Source organism: Pseudorca crassidens, chromosome 8 (assembly GCF_039906515.1).
Source record: "Pseudorca crassidens isolate mPseCra1 chromosome 8, mPseCra1.hap1, whole genome shotgun sequence".
NCBI lineage: Eukaryota > Metazoa > Chordata > Mammalia > Artiodactyla > Delphinidae > Pseudorca > Pseudorca crassidens.
Window position 1 is genome coordinate 4,022,267 of NC_090303.1, and position 18,197 is coordinate 4,040,463.

Below are 18,197 nucleotides of genomic sequence, written 5' to 3' on the forward strand. Positions count from 1 at the left end.
CAGCCTCCTCCCTGTGACCTAATGCTAGTTCCTGCCTTGGAGGGCCTCGTGAGGACTAAAGGCAGCTTGTGGAAAGAGCTTGTAAGTCCCTGGTGTTTACAGAGCTCCTGGTGAATGCCTTCCCGGAGGCACTGGACCGACCAGAGTAAAATGGGATGAGATGGGACGAGACGGGACGGGACGGGGCAGGATAGGGTGAGTTTTCACGGTTCCCTGCTGTGCATCATTTCCCCACAGGGCGTGAGAGCTCTCCTTTTCCTGAACTCAGAAGTAGGTAACTGCAGGAACGTGTATGGTACCCGAGCAAGGGTGAATTCTTATCAGTTCAGCTTTCCTCGGGAAAAGCACGACAACTTTATAGCTACAGCTGTTTTGTTTTTTAAACTTTCTGTAATTTGAAGGGAATCAAATCTTTAGGACAACAGCTTTCAAATTCATTTGAATTATACTAAGCAAAGCACTGACGCTCTTGAAAAATGATTAACATTCAGTGTCCGACGATGTGCTGTAATATTATTTATATTCAAAGGTAAAGCATTCTGACAGAATTCCATACCTTAAGGCTTACGCTCTGATCACCCAGGATCTGTGCAAGTGTACATCTTCTCCTGGCGAGGCAGCTTTGAGATGAATGCTGTTCATCATCACGCATGGCCTGTACTGAAGGGGTACCAGGAAGTTCACTTTCAAATCAAGTCACCCTCAAGCGCCCTGTCAGCAACCTCAGCTGTATCTCAGGGAATTGGGGCAGTGACATCATTTAATCAGAGAACTTTATGTTATGTGATATTCCTGATTTAAAAAGGTAATGCTTACCTTTCAAAACATCTTGGCCTTTTCTCCCTTATCTGAGATGGTAGCACCCCCATGACACAGAGCAACTGAGGTACCAAAAGTCAATACAAAGGGTTAGAACTCAGTGAAGACGATAGAATTGCAAAGGTCGCTGTGAAATCAGCATCCCGTGTTTGACTGTCTGCAGACCGTGGAGCACAGGTGCACCCAGGTGGACCACCTGATGACAGCTCTGCTGGGTGGGACACAGGTGGTGACTGTTAGATTCGGATGCTCAAGGAACAAAAGGAATAGAGGAAGACTAAGGGTTTGCTAGGAAATCATTAAGGTAGCGACTTCAAGGAGTAGCTTTGGAAGTGTCTACCAAACTGTTTCCCCATTATCCCAGTATTTTACTAAATTTTTCATGAGGAAAAAAAAGGGAGGGTCTATGGTCAGATAAGTTTGGAAAACACTGGTCTAAGCAAACTTCAGTAGGTCTGTTTCCTGCAGGAAACTCTGCTAATTCAGTAGTTCAGCAACATGTTTAATTTAGCAGCTACTCGGTATGCATAACTCAGACAGTTACTGGGGGTCACTCCAGCAGAGAAAACCGTGTGTGTGTGTGTGTGTGTGTGTGTGTGTGTGTGTGAGAGAGAGAGAGAGAGAGAGAGAGAGAGATGTGCTGTATCTATTAAGTTTCAAGATACAGGCACACACTGAAAAGCTATGACCTACAAAACCGAACAAACTTGGCGATTTGAGGTGGTGATAGTATTCATGAGAGCAGCTGATAAGGAATACCCACAGAAATTGGTAGCTCGTTTTGAGGTAGAAAACACGAATTTTTCCCCACTCAGTGTGTTGCATGAACATTTTCTAATTTTCTGGGAACACTTTCTAAGAAAAAGCTGAAGGAAGAACATTTGCAATGCAGTCAGCCCATTAAGAGTCACACTGCTTTTGTGAAGATAAGTGCTTTCCCAGGAGACACTTGGCTGTGATGCTGAGATCTTGGACCTGTTTATACCAACTCCCCTGAAGGGTTTCTCAGCAGAGAAAGTTCTAGAATGTTCTAGGTTGCAGCCCCTAAGATGTTCAACACACCAGACATTGCTCAGCAGTGCCTGTGTGTTATAGTGCCATGAGATCAGACCTCTAGGAAGTGGGGTCGTCTTCCTGTGTAAGCACTGTGTTATGGTTTCAGCCCTCTGTCTGAGCGCTAACAGTACCAGATTAGTAACTAAATAATGGTTTTGAGTAATATTACTTTCCTTTTAAAAAACAATGCTTTCTTTTAAACTCTTACTCTGTCTCTCAGATGGTGTTACAGCCCAGCTTTCTTTTTGCCTTCTCTATTGCAGTTGCTTATGGGGTTGACGGCTTTAGGGATTTTCATGCAATAATTCCCAATTCTTTCTCTCGTAAGTATACACTTTGCTTCTAGAAAATGATAACGTGTATTCATTTCATACTCAGTTCCCATAGTGTAAATGTTGTGAATGCATCTTTTTTCATCACCTTCCTTAAGATAAATTAAATACCTATCACGCTGTTTATTAAACATCTGTCATCGAGAACATCTCTTACACACTGAGGTATGTATGCCTGGTTTTAGACTGTTGGATATACAATGGAGCATGCCTTTTGTGGTGGCCATGCAGTAATAGTAAGGGTAGAAGTAACAATAGTATCGACAGAATTGTTACCCTCCTAATGCTGTTAAACAGCCTTGTTACGAACGTTACGAGTATCTCTTCTTTGTTGAGTATGACGATAAAGGCCAGACTTTCTGTCACCGTTAAATAACCCAACATACTTTCAAGATACTTTTTACAGTTTTTGTAGGACGGAGAAGGATACATACTGTCCTTCTGTTGCTCTGAAGTATTAATTTCAGAACCGAGAGGAGAAAAATCGCGGGGCTTTGAAGCCGTTAGTCCGTGGTCCTCGCTTCCTGAGCAGCACACTGAGTGCTTTTGCGTGCGGGGCGCTCCTGATCTGAGCTGTCAGACCAAACACAGATGTTAATTTCATTTTTCTTTTTTATGAATTGAGAGATAAGTGTGTTTGGGCAGCATCCCTGAGGGAGTATGTTAAGGACTGGCAAGTGCTTTATAAAAATGTCCAGAGAGCTGAATATTCAAAGTGGTACAAGTTGGTTGCCCCCTTAGGACTTAAGTCTTCAGAGCCTGTATTAATAAATTATCTAATATTAAAGCAACATCAGAAGACAGGCCATGCTTGTTAATACTGTAACGCTTATTAACACAGGCTGTAGTCTAAAAGGTGTCAGTAGCTGTTAAAAATAGGTTTCTGACATCCCGGCTATCAAAAACTCTTTGGTACCTAAAGGGTTTAGCAGTATCAACCTAAGGATATCTCTTTTCTCATAACCTACATTGACTGCTTTTCCAGTATAGAGAACGGACTTGAGGACGCGGGGAGGGGGGAGGGTAAGCTGGGACGAAGTGAGAGAGTGGCATGGACATAGATACACTACCAAATGTAAAATCGATAGCTAGTGGGAAGCAGCCGCATAGCACAGGGAGATCAGCTCGGTGCTCTGTGACCACCTTGGGGGTGGGATAGGGAGGGTGGAGGGAGACGCAAGAGGGAAGAGATATGGGGATGTATGTGTATGTACAGCTGGTTCACTTTGTTATACCGCAGAAACTAACACAACACTGTAAAGCAATTATACTCCTATAAAGATGTTAAAAAAAGTTATAGAGATCTTTCTCTTACTAATGTTCCTTTGAATTAACTTTAACAGCTTGAAATTTATTTCTGTGAGATCTATATGCACATATATATAAACGTATATATGTGCATATATATGTATATGTGTGCTGCTATGATTATATAAAAGGTTATACTAGGACAGATAACTGATTTCGAGATGAGCAATCACATGGTTGAAATATTAAAAAGTCAAAAGCACTTAAGAGTAAGATAATGCATTCTCAGATGTGTTTTCATGAAATCTGAGGAAGGTTTAGGCTCGAGCATATTGTAATATTGGAGCAGATCCTTTGGTGAAGACTTCAGTATGTAAAAAATTGCTACCTCTACAATACTTGGAGATACTGTAAGATAGATGATACATGTTTCGATACACTTCCTGTCTATATATTTATACAGTTGGGTTCACAAGGTATTAGTATCTCTTTCTCTCCTCCTTCCCCACCCCCTCCCACGTACCCAAGTTGTAACTAAATGGCTGTTGACCTTGATGAAGTCTCCACCCAAAGAGCAACCCAACTGTTCTGGGCCAACATCACCACCTAGTGGTCATAGTGGAAAATTGTCCTCCTCACTCATCTCTTCTTTTTTTCCTTCTTGAAAATTAAAAACATAAACTGTTCGACCCCCTGTACCTCAGTTTGTGTCCCTTGTTACCTGAGGAAAATGTAAATATGCTTGTAACTCATTCTTTTTTCCATAATCTTCCTCTTTTGTCTCTCCCTGATTTCATTCCATTTAAAACCTAAAACATAAAATAAGGATAAACGTATTCCTAACCATGCATCTTTGCAAGGGAAAAAAAAACCCTGCATTTTAAATGATATAAGTTATAATAAATGGTTTCAGTGACCTTAAAAATGCTTGAAAGTTTTCATAAATCCTTTAGAGGCAGCGCAAAAACTTCTACACGTTTTCTCTGCATCTAAAATGTTTGTTTAATTACCCTCATTCAAGATATCTCTTAAATATTTTTATTCAGTTTGATTTTTACTAGTCGTCAGTTGCAGGAATACTTCTGTCTCCTGTTTCTTCGTTTAAAATATTGAGCATTTTGAGCTTCCCTGGCTTAAACTCACAGGGACAGCTTGGGGATATCTTTTCAATGGAAAAATGCTGTCAGAGTACCATTTACCTCACCAGGAAATATAAAGACACATTCGAAAGGAAGAAGAAGACAAAAGGGAAACAGAATCCCTTTGTGAGGCGGGGCTGCCAGTGTGCATTATTCCTGTGCATTAAAATGATTTGATCATTCATGAGGCCGTACGATGCTTGGCAGGAGACTAAGGCCCCGATGACCCCGAGTTCCCTGGATTCTCTCATTGCTAAACTTGTCTAAGTGCTAAGGTTCAGGGGTCCAGGGTCAACCGGATCTGCCCTGTTACTAAACACATAGAAGGACTCTTAAATATATAACAACGAAACTTTCATTTTCCCGAATCTTCAATTGCATCGGGGAAGGAAAGTGGCTTTTGCCTCAGGATTTGAAGGCATCCACTCTTCATGCAGCCACATTTATTAAATAATGACATTGGGGTCCCGTCCATGAGCTCCTGGGCGTCAGTGGAAAGGCTGCAAGGCCAGGCCTGAGCCAGAGTGTTCTGGGGTCAAGAGACACAGAAATCTTCATTTCATGTTCTAGCTTTAATCACTTCCATTCAGCACCTTACTGAGTTTGACATTTTTCTAAGTGGTGGGAGGATGGAGTCAGAAGCTATTTGTAAGTATAATCCCTGTATTCAAGGAGAGTCTAACATGTCACAGAAGCAATACTGCGGCTGAGCAGTTTGGGGTCCAAGGAAACGGAGCCAAAGAAGTGGTTTAGGAACTCCGAGGAGGGGAGGGACCTAGAGACAGCCTCCGTGGGGTGGACCCCAGTCCACTAAATGCAGGCTAGGGAGGACGGACCATTTCCTGGAATTGATGACGGGCGGGTCTGAAGAAAGAAAACGACGGGGCTGGTCCTGTGGCGTTCTCAAGAGACGATGCAGGAACCCTGCTTGTCCCTTTGGGTGGGCTCCGGGCTGTGTGCATGTGAACCTGCAGGAGATGGACAGCTTGAATACACTCCCAGCACCTGTTCCCAGTCTCCTCCTTCACTGGTTGGAGCAAAGGCTGGTGCCGCTGACTCTCGGCGGGTGGAGTTCAGAATCACGGGCCCACCAGCACTCAGACCCCCGAGGGCCTTCCCGCACCAGCGCCCGCCCCTCTGGCGCCTTGCCTGGGAGCCTGGCAGCGAGAGCCCTGGCTATTGCCCTCTGCCCTCGGGCTGCTCCGAGGCCTCCCAGGGCGGGTGCCCCCCGTGGAGGGACCTCCGATCCCCGCTTTGCCGCTCTTTCTGCTTCCCCTCGTTCAGGAGCTCAGGGTGGGTGGCGGCATCTCTGCTCTCTCTCAGCCGGAGGCTTGTGTCTCTGAGCTGAGCATGTCCAGGCCCCGCGATGTCCCCTAGGAATGGGCTTCAGTGTCCCCCGACTTCCTTCCTTCTGACCCTCTCCGGGCTGCACTCCCCCATGTAAAGGAGGCGTCCGGCCTGGCTGGCTCAGGGGACTCTAGATGTCAATAACAGAGGCCCCCAAGACCGCAGCCTCTGCTGTCCTTTGCTCAGGGCTCGTCACGAATCAAGCTCCTCATGACCTAAAAGCCCCGAAGCCATTTTCCCATTTCCCGAGGCGGCAAAGCCAAGACACCCCTGTCCGAGCTTGTGTTTCTAAAATGTGTATTCTACCTTGAGTGATGGATGTCTGTTAGATTCTGACCTTTGAGATCAGGTCTGTGTTTGCCATGTTTTAAGACAGTTCCGTGGCCTGATTTCCATCATCTATGAAAATAAGACGCATGTCGCCTGTATTCGCCTCCCGATCAGACGAGAGGCCCCGTTTTCACAGACGCAGGGGTGGGGGGCATCTCTGCCCCTCTTCCGTGCAGCCAGCACCCAGCCGCATTTGTCCACGAAGAGATGGGAACCTTCCCCCGACACTGAGAGAAGATGCACACGTGCTTGAACCTGCTGAGCCCTCGCTGACGTGTTGCCCTCTGGTTCTCACCTCCACTCCCAGCCCCCTCAGGCCCCCTTTCTCCCCTCTTACTTGCCACAGATCTTTCCTGTCACGGTCTGGCCTCAAATTCGCCCCCAGAGCCCTAGCACGCGTCCGGTTCTGCATCCCCGGCATCTGGCCTCCGGGACTCAGTGCGTCTACCCTTTGCTTACCTGGAGCGCTCTGTCCGGTTCCCATTATTTACGCTGCCTTGACCTTGCCACTGTGATGCAGGGACCCCCAGTCTGGGGGTCTGCCTACCTTTTTTCCGAAAACCAGAACATCGCAGGATACTGGATTTTCTTCTTCGAGTTTGGTCTCTTCTGGCACCAAACACATCTAGCTAAAGTCGTACGAGGGGACCCACAGTGATCGGAGGGTAATTTAAAATAAGCTCTCTTCAGCCTCTGGTTTTCGGCTCTGTGAACAGGGTCCTCAGAGAAGCTGCCACATGGCAGCTGGCCCGCCTTCACGAACTGCTGTCCGATGAGTGACTGGCGTCAAGGCTTCTGGCTTGAGGGCATCTGCGATATTTAAGGTGACATCCGTCCCTCAATTTTCACTCCCGCTGTCCTCATCCCGTTCACTCCTGACGCGCTTTACCTGCTCTGCCAGCAGGCTGCCCGCGGGACCGGGACGTGTGTCCTGATGGCAGAAACCTCAGGTCACCCGAAGCTCCCCTGTTGCTCACCAGGAAGGGCCTGCACTTCGTCATCGACACAAGCCACAGGGCCACCAGACGGTCACACAAACACCTGTCTTCTTAATGCAGAACAGGTGGGAGTTTGGGGCAAGTGTTAATAAGTCCTATACTGAGGTGTGTTTTGGAGAAAGCAAGAGTCGGTCCCATTGAGCTGGTTGCCTCTAAACTTACGACCTGGAGCTGAGTGCAGGAAGATGGGCGAGGGGAATTATGCCAACGCTTGTTCGTCTGCCTGGTTCCCCTCCTCCGTCCACGGGGTCCTTGGCCTGCACCCTGGGTCCCACCTCCGGGCACTGGAGAACCTGCCACACCTACAGTCATTTGCCCCGCTGTGCTCTGAACTGGCCCCATCTCATTTTCAAAAGCCATGAGACAGATGATTAAAAATAACCCCGGTGAAGGAGTGCAGAGGGCCTTGAGCATTCCGGAGCAGAACCCAGTGGGCAAGGAGGCCCTAGTGAGTTAGCTTTGAGAACGTGATTCCAGAGGGCTCAGGGGTGAAGCTCCTGCACACGCTGGCACGGCTACCCTCCTTACCTGTCTCGTCTCCTGAGCTCGCCGTGTCGGAGGGCTTGGTTCCCTGTCTCCGGAGGCTGGGAGAGGTCAGCAGGAGGCCGCTGAGATGCAGGATGCTCCCAAGTCCCTGCTCTTCGGGATCTAGTAGGGGGGCTCACCTGGACACCCCCACTTACTGAGTCCTCGGGACAGTCTTCTGTGATGCCAGGATGTGATGGGAAGAGATATCCCCTCACTTCTGGGGTCTCCAAGTCCACAGTGGGGGTGTGGCCCGTGTCCCAGCTCATTCGTTCCATTTGCTTATTTGTCTGCAAGTCTTCTCTCCAAAGATCTGATGGGCAACCTGGGCCGTGTGGCGGTTAGGAGCGTGGGCCCTGGGGCCAGGCTGCCTGCAGTATCTCCCAGCTGTGTGACCTCAGGCAAGTTGCTCGACTTCTCTGTGCCTGGGCGTCTTCAACTGTAAAATAGGATAACAGCACCTCACTTATGGGGCCGTTGTGAGGGTTACCCATTACAGGGCAGTTAAAGTGCCTGGCACGCGGTCCGTGCCGTGAACATTCCTGGGGAGCCCCCTCAAGGGGACGGCTCTATGGGAACGTGCTTTCATTTGCCAGGCCAATCACTGGCCTAAGTTCACTTTACATCTCTTTACCCACTAAATCCTCTCAAAGCCCCTGCTGGGCTAGTGTGGGTAGTTCCCGTTTTTACAGATGAAGATTGCCCAAGATCTCAGAGCTTATAAAGAGTGGAGCTGAGATTCCAAACCAGGACTTTTGATTTCAGAGTCTGGGCTCTGGGCTTCCAAATCACGAGAAATGTGTTGAGTCAAACAAACTTGGAGTGTTACTAGCACAGTTGTTCTCAGACTCGAGTGTACGTGGGAATCCCTTGGAGGCTCATGTGAAGAACGCCCAGGGCAGGGCCCATCCCCCCGACTTTCTAGTTCAGCGGGTTAGGGTGGACCCAAGAGTCTGCTCTTCCAACAAGTTCTCAGACGATGCCAGTACTGCTGGTCCAGGGACCACACTTGGAGAACCACTGATTTACAGTGTTGATCAAAGATTTTGTAGCCGTGGTTACTGTCGATCTCATTGATTATTTTACTGGGCAGAATTTACCTACTTCCTCTTATTCATCTCTAGAGACTGTGATGAACGTGAGGCCTTTCAGTGTAACTGCAGTTTCTCCCGGTCATTACAATATTGGATTCAGCCATCCATCGTCAGTTGGTGTTTCAGAAGAATGCAAACCAAATGGCTATTTTCTTTACAGAGAAAAATACGTGAATGACAGAAATAATGACTCTAAATACAGAGTAGACAGTGGTTATTGTACTATTACCAGGAGCCCTTCACCCCCATGCACACACGAGTCTTACTTTCTGAAAAGCTAGTGCAGATCTGTTACGTTCACCATCATGCTGGTCAACCCTTCAGCAACTGGAAGAAACCTGAGAAATCGTGGCACTCCTTTAGGACGCAGGGTTTATTTTCATCATGGAATAAGAAGGATTTAGAGTGATCACGTGCCAAAGAAACAAACAAACAGAACTCTTTCAGGAATCTTTGGTCAGAAATCTGAGCGCGTGTTTGCTGAGTTTTGTCTCCATGTTTGTTCATACATGAATGAAGGAAAGGTAGTTTATGCTTTTCCTTATGCTTAAGGGGACTTTTTCAGGCTAGATAAGCGCTTCTTAGGGGGTTTTGACAAACAAGGTCCCACACCGGGCGGGGGCGGGGGGGCTACGTGATCAACACTCACCTTCTGGCGTGAGGGGTCTTCTGGCTCCCAGGGTGTTGGACTTGGCCTCAGGTCCCTCCAGAGGGGCCCAGGCTGTCACAGTGGACCCAGTGACCTTACCCTGCATAGAGGTCCCCCCACACACACCCAGTCTGAAGCGAGAATTTATAAATTCCATGCATTTCCACCGTCTGCCCTTCGGACCTACAGAGAGGGCAGACGAGGGTCCCAAACCCGTGATGCTTGTTGCCATATATCACAGTCCCCTGTGGGCCAGTGGGTCCAGAGCCCGGGCCACTGTCCCCTGGTGTCAGCCTCCAGGAACCTGTGTTTAGAAGGGGTCGCTCCCTCCAGGTTGTCTCTGCTGCTGTGCTGTTCTGTTCTGTTTTTGCGATGACACTGAACGGCCCCCTGTGTTGTATTGTCTCTTTCAGCTGGTAATGTTAAAGTAGAGACTCAGAGTGATGAAGAGAATGGGCGTGCCTGTGAAGTGAATGGGGAAGAGTGTGCGGAGGACTTACGGATGCTCGATGCCTCCGGAGAGAAAATGAATGGCTCCCACGGTGTCCAAGGCAGCAGAGCTTTGTCAGGAGCTGGGGGCATTCGACTTCCTAACGGCAAACTAAAGTGTGATGTCTGTGGGATAATTTGCATCGGCCCCAATGTGCTCACGGTGCACAAAAGAAGCCACACTGGTAAGGCCTGGCGTGGTTCCTCCTTTGGCGGCCTGGAGGGGCCCACGGGGTGTTGCAGAGGACAAGGCCCTTCCCGGCTGAGTGTCCTGAGCGAGGCGTAGCCTCCCTATTCAGGAGCGATATTCAGAAAAGGACTTCTGAACATGCACCAATTCGATCCTATATATTAAAGCCGTAAACAAAAAGGAAAAGGTAACCGGCGTGCAAGTTCTGACAAGGGCCTGAGAGCACATTCTCTAAATATTGGCGGCGGGGCTGTCAGGTGGTTCACCCTTCAAAAAACAAGACAAAGCAAGATAAGAGGAGATTGATACACTGAAATCTACTCCTCTAATTTTCCACTAGGAAACCCATGAGTCAAATGTGCATGTTGGGGGTGTCCAAACTGACAAGGCTTGATTTTTAGAAACATTCGTTGAATGATTGAATAGCAGCAAAATTTAGTCTTTCAGAAAGAGTTCTGTTTTCAGATGGCTTATCCTCCAGCAGGTGACACTCCCGCCAAGATGCTTTGGTTGCCACTACTTTCTATCTCAAATTGGTAAAGAATTTAATACGCAAACCCCTGTCCTAGTGGACGGGGCAGTGGAGGCTTTGGCAGTAGAGAACAGTATTCTGTGTCCAGAAATGAAGGGATGCAGACAATCTTGTGTCTGACGGCTGCACCCAGGCTCCTGACATGTTCTCACATTGAGGGCCGGAGGAGTAGGGTTTCCATTCTGCACCGTCCACATCCCCCAGGGTGCACGGTCCTGGTGGGTGACCAGTCACGGGTGTCCCCACCAGGACTGTCACCACAAGTGGCACTAGACAGTCTTCAAAATAAAATGTTAACAGGTAACATCTTACCTAAACTGCATGCATAAGGTGTCTTTTGAATTAAACAGAAACTTTACTCTTCTGCCTGAAAGGTGGAAACAACACAATAAATGTGCCAACTCCAGTGGTCACTGAAAGTTTGGACATAAAACATACCGTGAGCCATTGCTGTCCCGGTGGGTGGCATCTTAGGTCATCATAAAGCCAGCGTCTGCCCCTGTTCTCCACAAGAGGAGAAAAACAAACCGATAAAAGCAGGCTGAAGAAGCAGGGTGGGTTTTGTCAGCTAGCTCAGGGAAGTAAGGAAGAGCATCACAGCCTCATGCGATTCTCCCCAGGGGCCAAACGCTTATCTGATTATCAAAACTGAAGCAGGAACTCAGAAAATTCATGGAGCAAAACAGCTGGGTTGTCAGGAAATGCGGACCTTTGTGGAGTTGTCATTTTTGTATTTGAATCAGGCAGTTCCCAAAATAATTTCTGTTTGTCATACATCTGGAAAACCGTAAAATATGTTTATTTTCAGTCAACATTCGTTTTCGGTAAAAACTTAACTTCTACAGTTTAGCAGACTTTGCTTTTCCTAATGTGCCTCTTAATCCTCCAATTATCCGGTGGAATGTCCACGCCACATCCAGCCCCAAGGGAAGCTCGCAGGAGAGTAGACAGGCTCCCCGCTTTGTAACGAGGTGGAAATTAACGTGAAGGTAGGTTACATGATGATAGACCCTTCACAGGATACACCGGGACCCATATCAATTCATTCCTGATGGAGAAATAGACCTCGCACATGAATTACTTTCCTGCTAATTCATGTAAAACCTGACTATACAGTGAAAGTTCTCTTCAATAAATATTTGATAACTGAATGAAATGCTGGCATCCTAAATGGCCAAAATATAATGAGTGCCTGCCCTGATAAAAAGAATAATTGCATTTAATGAATAAACCCGCCAAGCATAGACATGCAGAGTAGACCGGCTGTTTGCTGCCCACTTCTGCCCACAGATAGTGGCCACGGGCCAAGTAGGTGCCAACACGCAGAGTCTTTCGCTTACAGAACAAGTTCATTCCAGAAAGAGGGACATAGAGACCATCAGTTTTATGGTTCCTGCTTTGACTGTTATTAAAAAAAAAAAAAAAAAAAAACGAAACAAGGAACTCCTGATTTGTTTTCATAATGCTTTTCCACTTTGCATAAATATAGTCATAGGTCTATATAGAAATAGTTTGGCCAAACTAGGTTTGAATAAATAGACATGCTAGAAGGTTTACACTTTCCTGGAATCGGAGTGGAATGTATCAGAAAGACATGCTTTGCTAATCACCGACCCCGTCCTGAATTCTCTAACACGTCAAGTCCCCATAAATCACTGGGGTGTCCTTTGAAAATGCAGACTCTGGTCCAGACCCAGAGGACACTGGGAGCATCTGTATGTGGTGGGACATGCAGTTGCCAGTGGACCGGAAACAGTGCCATTTCGGGGGGCCCTTCGTCGGGGAGCCTGGGCTCCACCTAATGTCCCCACAGAAGCCAGGACTTGCACCTGCCGTCACCGAGTCGGCTGGGCGCACTGGGGTTTCCTTCTGGAGGACTGCAGCTGTCCGGGGCAATCTCCCACGTCACCGCCTCCGAGCGGGGCCAGGGCTGCCCTTGTGTGAGTCGTCCATTGATGACACCGTTTCACTTCCCCAGTTTTGCTGTTCAGTTTCATTTTTTTAAACTCAAGCGTCGTAGTAACACTTTCCCGCCAACTTCTGAGGGCTCACGGGGGAGTCAGAGGGAGGGTAGTGGGAGAGGAACGTGCAGTAATCTGATTCTAAACGATGGGATTTTCAACAGGAAGCATCAGGAAAAGTGTCTGAATTATGGTTATTCTGTCCGGCCCTGTGCCCACTCTGTTCCCGTCTATAAGGCGGAAAGGCAGAGTCTCCGTGCTTTATAAACACGGCATCGCACTGGGTGCTGTTCCAAGGCACAGCTGCAATAAGCCCAAGCGAAGCCTTGTAGTTCAGTGTATTTTTTAATTCGCTTTCTTCAGATATAGGGTCAGAAATTTCATGATGTGGGCATCCGTGGAGACTTTCTTTTTTGCCCAATTAAGTTATGAAAAGGAGCGCAGACATTTCTTACAGGGAGTCTCTGAAATGGCAGATTATAGAGTTCCTGGGATTAAAAACTAAATTTTGAATTAATGATATGAAAGCCCTCATCCCAATTAACTAAAAGGGAATACAGCCTTGGAGGAACTTGGTCTAACTTGGCTCCCATCAGCCGTATACGTGCGGGGGGCAAGCGATCACCAGTAGCAGTACCCAGGTATCGTGGGCCGCGTTGTGTCGTCTAGCTCCGGGGCCCTGATCCCTTTCCTGCTAACACCTCCAAAGGGCAACCACCTTGAGTTGAGCTCCGTGTTGTCAGTTCAGGGAACGCTGTCTTCCGGTCCCCGGGCCCTGTGATACATCTTCATGCCAGCACAGCAAATCAGGAACAGATAGATTTCCAGGAAAGCTTACCAGCGGGATTAAGACACCAGGCCCAGCAGGACACACGAGAGCCGATGACTCAAACTGGAAGACAGATTGCACTCTCCAAGGCACGGCCCCTGTCTTTCCTGCCTGCCCTGTCCTGCCGAAGGGACGCGTGGCTGGAAGGATCTGTCCTTTCTCACTCTGCTGACCGGCTGTCCTGCACAGACGCTGGCTGGACCGCAGGGTCCAAGCCGGTGTTCCCTCCAGCCCGCCCGAGCTCGGGGGGAGCCCAACAAACACCTCGTCAGCACAGAGGGGACGCTTCACAATGGGTGGGGTCACACTGAGGCACGCTGGTCACCAAGAGTGGCCCACATCCTTGTCACACTCATTTGCGTGGCATGAGACCACCCAGCTTTCCAGAACAGCCAGCCCGAGGGTCCCCCTGCCAGAGCAAGTGGGTGGAGGCTTTTCCCCTGCGAGGTCGCCCTGGACTCTTCTTCCTTCTTTTGTCTGCTTAGAGTTAAGCACGGCAGCCACACGCATGTGTGTGTGTGTGTGTGTGTGTGTGTGTGTGTGTGTGTGTGTGTGTGTGTGTGTGAAGGCTCAGAAGTGTTTCTAGTAGGTAATTAACAATCTCTATTGGACGCTCCTCGGGGCTGCCTGACTATCAGCTATTTTAATCTCATCCAGTGTGGCCTCCTAACTCAGAGATTTAGGTAGTTAGTTACTTTTATAATCACCTTCCCACCTGCTGGACTTCCTCTGGTCAGCCAAGTCCAATCTAGATCTAGATTTGGGAGAATTCTGAATATATTCTGGTTCGTGTCAAGTTTCCAAATGGTCTATGATTGAATATCATTGTAAATTAGTTGCAGTTTTTCCAGTAGCACATCGGTCCTGCCCACTTAAAATTAAGAATGATGGTAATCATGAAATTCAGAGGCCGATATAGACTTTGAAATTTAATCTGGTGTCGATTTTAAGAGGACCAGATATGCTTCTACTTAATCGCTTTTGCTAAGTGCTGTCTTGTTCACCAAAATCACGTAAGCCGATTGGGAAGATCGACTGCACATGTTAACACATTCTTCTTTCTGAAAAAAAATTGTTACTAGGAAGTGCATTCTCATGGTATCTCAACACCAGATATTGTGGTCATACAGAGCTCTCCTTCTTAAAAAAAAAAAGGAAAAAAAAAGCATTTGTTTTTAAAAGAGCTTTAATGCTTACTTAAACATGACAAATGTATCCCTCTTTTAATTGAGAGTTAAATAAAAATGTTCACCGATTTTAGATTCTGAGACCTGTGACGTACTCAATAGCATATTTCTTGAGCACAGATGCCTGTTTCATCCTCTGTTGGATTCAGAGTTTGGGGACATGAGCTGACACACAGCAGAGGGTCCAGTGTTTTTTTGTTGCTTTTGTTTTTGTCACCACTCCAGTAGTGCCACCCCTGAAAGAATTCCTAGTGACAACTAAATTGCACCTCTTAGAATATTTGTACTGAAAATATAACTGTCTTCTATGAATATGGATAGAACAATACTAGCTTCAAGGTTGTAGGATTGTGAGGAAAGCAAACAGCCAGAAACCTCAGTGCAGGTCAGATTTTGAGGCAGCAGCACGGGGAGATTCGGGACTTTTCTCTGGACGGTGCAGACCTTCCCTCCAGTTTCTCAACTTCTCATTTTATTCAATCTTTCTCTCTCTCTCCCACCCTCACACTCTGTCTGTCTCTTTCCTGATTTGCCTGCATAGGGACAGACAGGTAATGGAGAAGAAATTGAAAGGGAAAATACAGGGAAAATGTAAATGAAAAGAAGTTATTATAACTGTTATAATGAAGTACCTTTCATTTAAATATAAGAATGTAACGCTGAAATGAACTTGTGATCCTGAAATGCATTTTTAATGAGTTTCCTTTTTATTTTGCTGCTTCAGTGGCATATTTTAAAGACCCTTTGAAAAAAGCCACATTAAAAGCCCCACCAAATGCCACAACACGCAAAATTGGATATTGGTTTATTCCAAAACTGCTGATGAGGAAGAGTGGCTCTTCATCACAAAATGTTGCCGCCGCTTTATTTAAATGAGTTTGAATTTGCATTGTGATGTGCAGTTCTGATTTAGGGGGAAAAAATTAGATTTTCAGATCAAATTGACCCAACCAGTGAAGCGTTAAGGAACTGGCAGGTTTAGTCTGAAAGCCTCACGTTCCATCAAACCTGCAGCCGGTGGAAGTCACCGGGCCCTCGGGAAACAACTTTCTCGCCATGTCCTCCCCTCGTCCCAGCGCTGGGTCCCGCTCTCACCGGCTCCCTTCTCGTCCCCGCAGGAGAGCGGCCTTTCCAGTGCAACCAGTGCGGGGCCTCCTTCACGCAGAAGGGCAACCTGCTCCGGCACATCAAGCTTCACTCGGGCGAGAAGCCCTTCAAGTGCCACCTCTGCAACTACGCATGTCGCCGGCGGGATGCCCTCACCGGCCACCTGAGGACGCACTCCGGTAGGTCCTCTGGGCGCAGGCGGGGCTCGGCTTGGGGACTGCCTGGCATCCTCTCAGGGATGCCCTGCTCCCGGGACACCGCTCCCCCGGGCATCGGCTGCACGTGACGGAGACAGCAGTGCCCTCCCCCACGTGCTCGGATGGGTGGGGAACCTTAACGTACACACGCGTGCGCACGCACACACACGCACGCACACGTCTCATCTTAGGTAGAGTATTTCAAAAGAGGCCTCCTCGTCCCCTTGTGTCAGGTAAGTGGGTTTCTCTTTTAAAGGATTTGGCAGCTCGTATTGTCTTGAGTGTGCCGCTAACACCCCAAAGTTTCCAAATACGTCTCTCAATGTTAACTGCTAAGCCACCCACGCGACTGTTTCATGCCGAGCATTTCGGGAGTCATCGTGGGGCCAGTTTTCTTTGCAAAGGTGGTAGATAAGGTGATTCTGTCCTGATGGGTGTTGCCTGTTCCCTGAGGGTGCGCTCCCGACTGGGCCCAAGTGCAACGGTCACGCCAGAGGCCAGCCGAGGCCTCCGTGGGAGAGTTCGGTTTGGGGCCGTTATAAGATTTTAGTAAATGCGTCCTGAGTAATCAGGGTCTCAGCAAGGTCATGGTAAGCGAGAATGTCCCACGATATTCGAAGCGCTCCAGCCTGAGAGCACAGATCCACCTCTGAGTAGACTGGATCTTCTGTCCCCGGAGAAGCTTCCTTGGTGTTTCATGATCCAGTGGCCCCGTAACCTTCCAGGTCAGAGGACAGGGTAGGGAATGTGTGCTGTGCCAGCACGCCACCCGCAGGGGTGTTTGATATCACGCCCTTCCAGCCCCGAGAGCAGGAGGTGATGGGCCCTCGCCCCTGCCCTCAGGGAGCTCACTGATCAGACTGTCCAGACCTGCGGTGGGAGAGGAAGAGGCTGTAGCCCAGCTCCCCCCGACGCCCCCAGGACAGCAGCACAGGAGGCGGGGATGCGTGTCCTTGGGGAAGGTTGGCTTGCGCTCAGGCCCCGCTCCCCAGAGGTGACGGGTGTAGTTGATGCCAGGGTTGGGGCCGCTTCCTCGTCACACATTTACTGAGCACCCTGGGGAGGAGATGGCAGAGCCCCAGCGTGTGCCGGGTACCGTGGTGCGAGCATCCGAGGGGCAGCAGGAGCGCAGGGAGGGGACAGTCAGTCTCGGGCGGGAGGTGTCCATCCGGGAGGAGGCAGGGCTTGGGTCCCGCCACAGGGCGAGTTTCTAGGCTCACCTTCGGAAAAGTTCCCGGTGAGCATGTTGTCCTGGAAAGGGAGGTGCTGGGCATTTACAAGTGTTGTGGGGAGGTGGTCCTCCTCTGGTGGGTGGTGCCTGCAGGGAGTCAGCGCAAGGCCACGGGGACAGTGGGGGGCGGGTCCCGGCAGCTCTGCTTCTCAGATGCTCGGTCCGGCCATCGCCCCTCGTTCCGGCCTCCTTCCTGACCGTCAGCGTGGCGGAGGCTCCCAAGTGCTCTTAGAACCCTGGGATGGCGTGGGAGAGCTTCTCAGAATCTTCCGAGAAAGGAGCCACACGAAGCCGAGGAGTGGCTTCTCCACGAGGAGAGGTCGGCGGGGGTGCCTGTGGGGCTTGGGCCCTGCTGAGGGCTGGGGAGGACCTTGCTGCAGGGGACAGGAAGACAGGCGGCTCCCCAAAAGCGGGATGATGACGCCGCGACAGTGAGCATTCGCAGGTGCTTACACGTGTGGCTAATAAGGAGCACATGTGTCGTCCCCCCCGAGGTGGAGGTTTGCAGGGTCTCTGTAGGCTTCAGATGTGACAGTGACACCGTCTGTGTACAGAGCCTACCGGGGAGTCTAGGGCAGAAAAACTTCACAGGTGGCCTTCATGTGGAGTCAGGTTGACATCATCACAGCAGTAACACTGCATTAGAGTTGTAGGATGCACAATATCCCCTTTGGTAGAAAACACAAAGACTCAGCCCTAGCTTGACACCAACCAAACTGTCGTCATCCCTGGGTCACTCTGATTGGCAACAGAAATCTCTCCTGCGTATCAGTTCTATGGTGAAGTTAGAAATATCTCGTGCAGTATTTTAACTTATTCTGGCTCCATGCCTGCTTATTTCATTTGAGGCATGATGGTATCCTGCTCAGTGTGGCTGATTATATATAACAGTGGTAGACTCTGGACACTTTATTTCTATTAGGGATCCACTGATGAG

At 48.8% G+C, this 18,197-nt stretch overlaps 1 protein-coding gene across 4 annotated transcripts in view; it reads left to right on the plus strand.

The window, feature by feature from the left end:
- The window catches only part of IKZF1 (IKAROS family zinc finger 1), an 88,107-nt gene that overhangs the window by 57,081 nt on the left and 12,829 nt on the right, over positions 1 to 18,197 (plus strand). For 2 of the 4 annotated variants that reach the window (XM_067745642.1, XM_067745643.1), the window contains exons 4-5: positions 9,951 to 10,211; positions 15,844 to 16,011. In XM_067745642.1, coding sequence (XP_067601743.1) covers positions 9,951 to 10,211; positions 15,844 to 16,011 — 429 coding nt within the window. The remainder of the gene's footprint in view (positions 1 to 9,950; positions 10,212 to 15,843; positions 16,012 to 18,197) is intronic. The other 2 variants (XM_067745644.1, XM_067745645.1) reach the window with 1 other exon arrangement.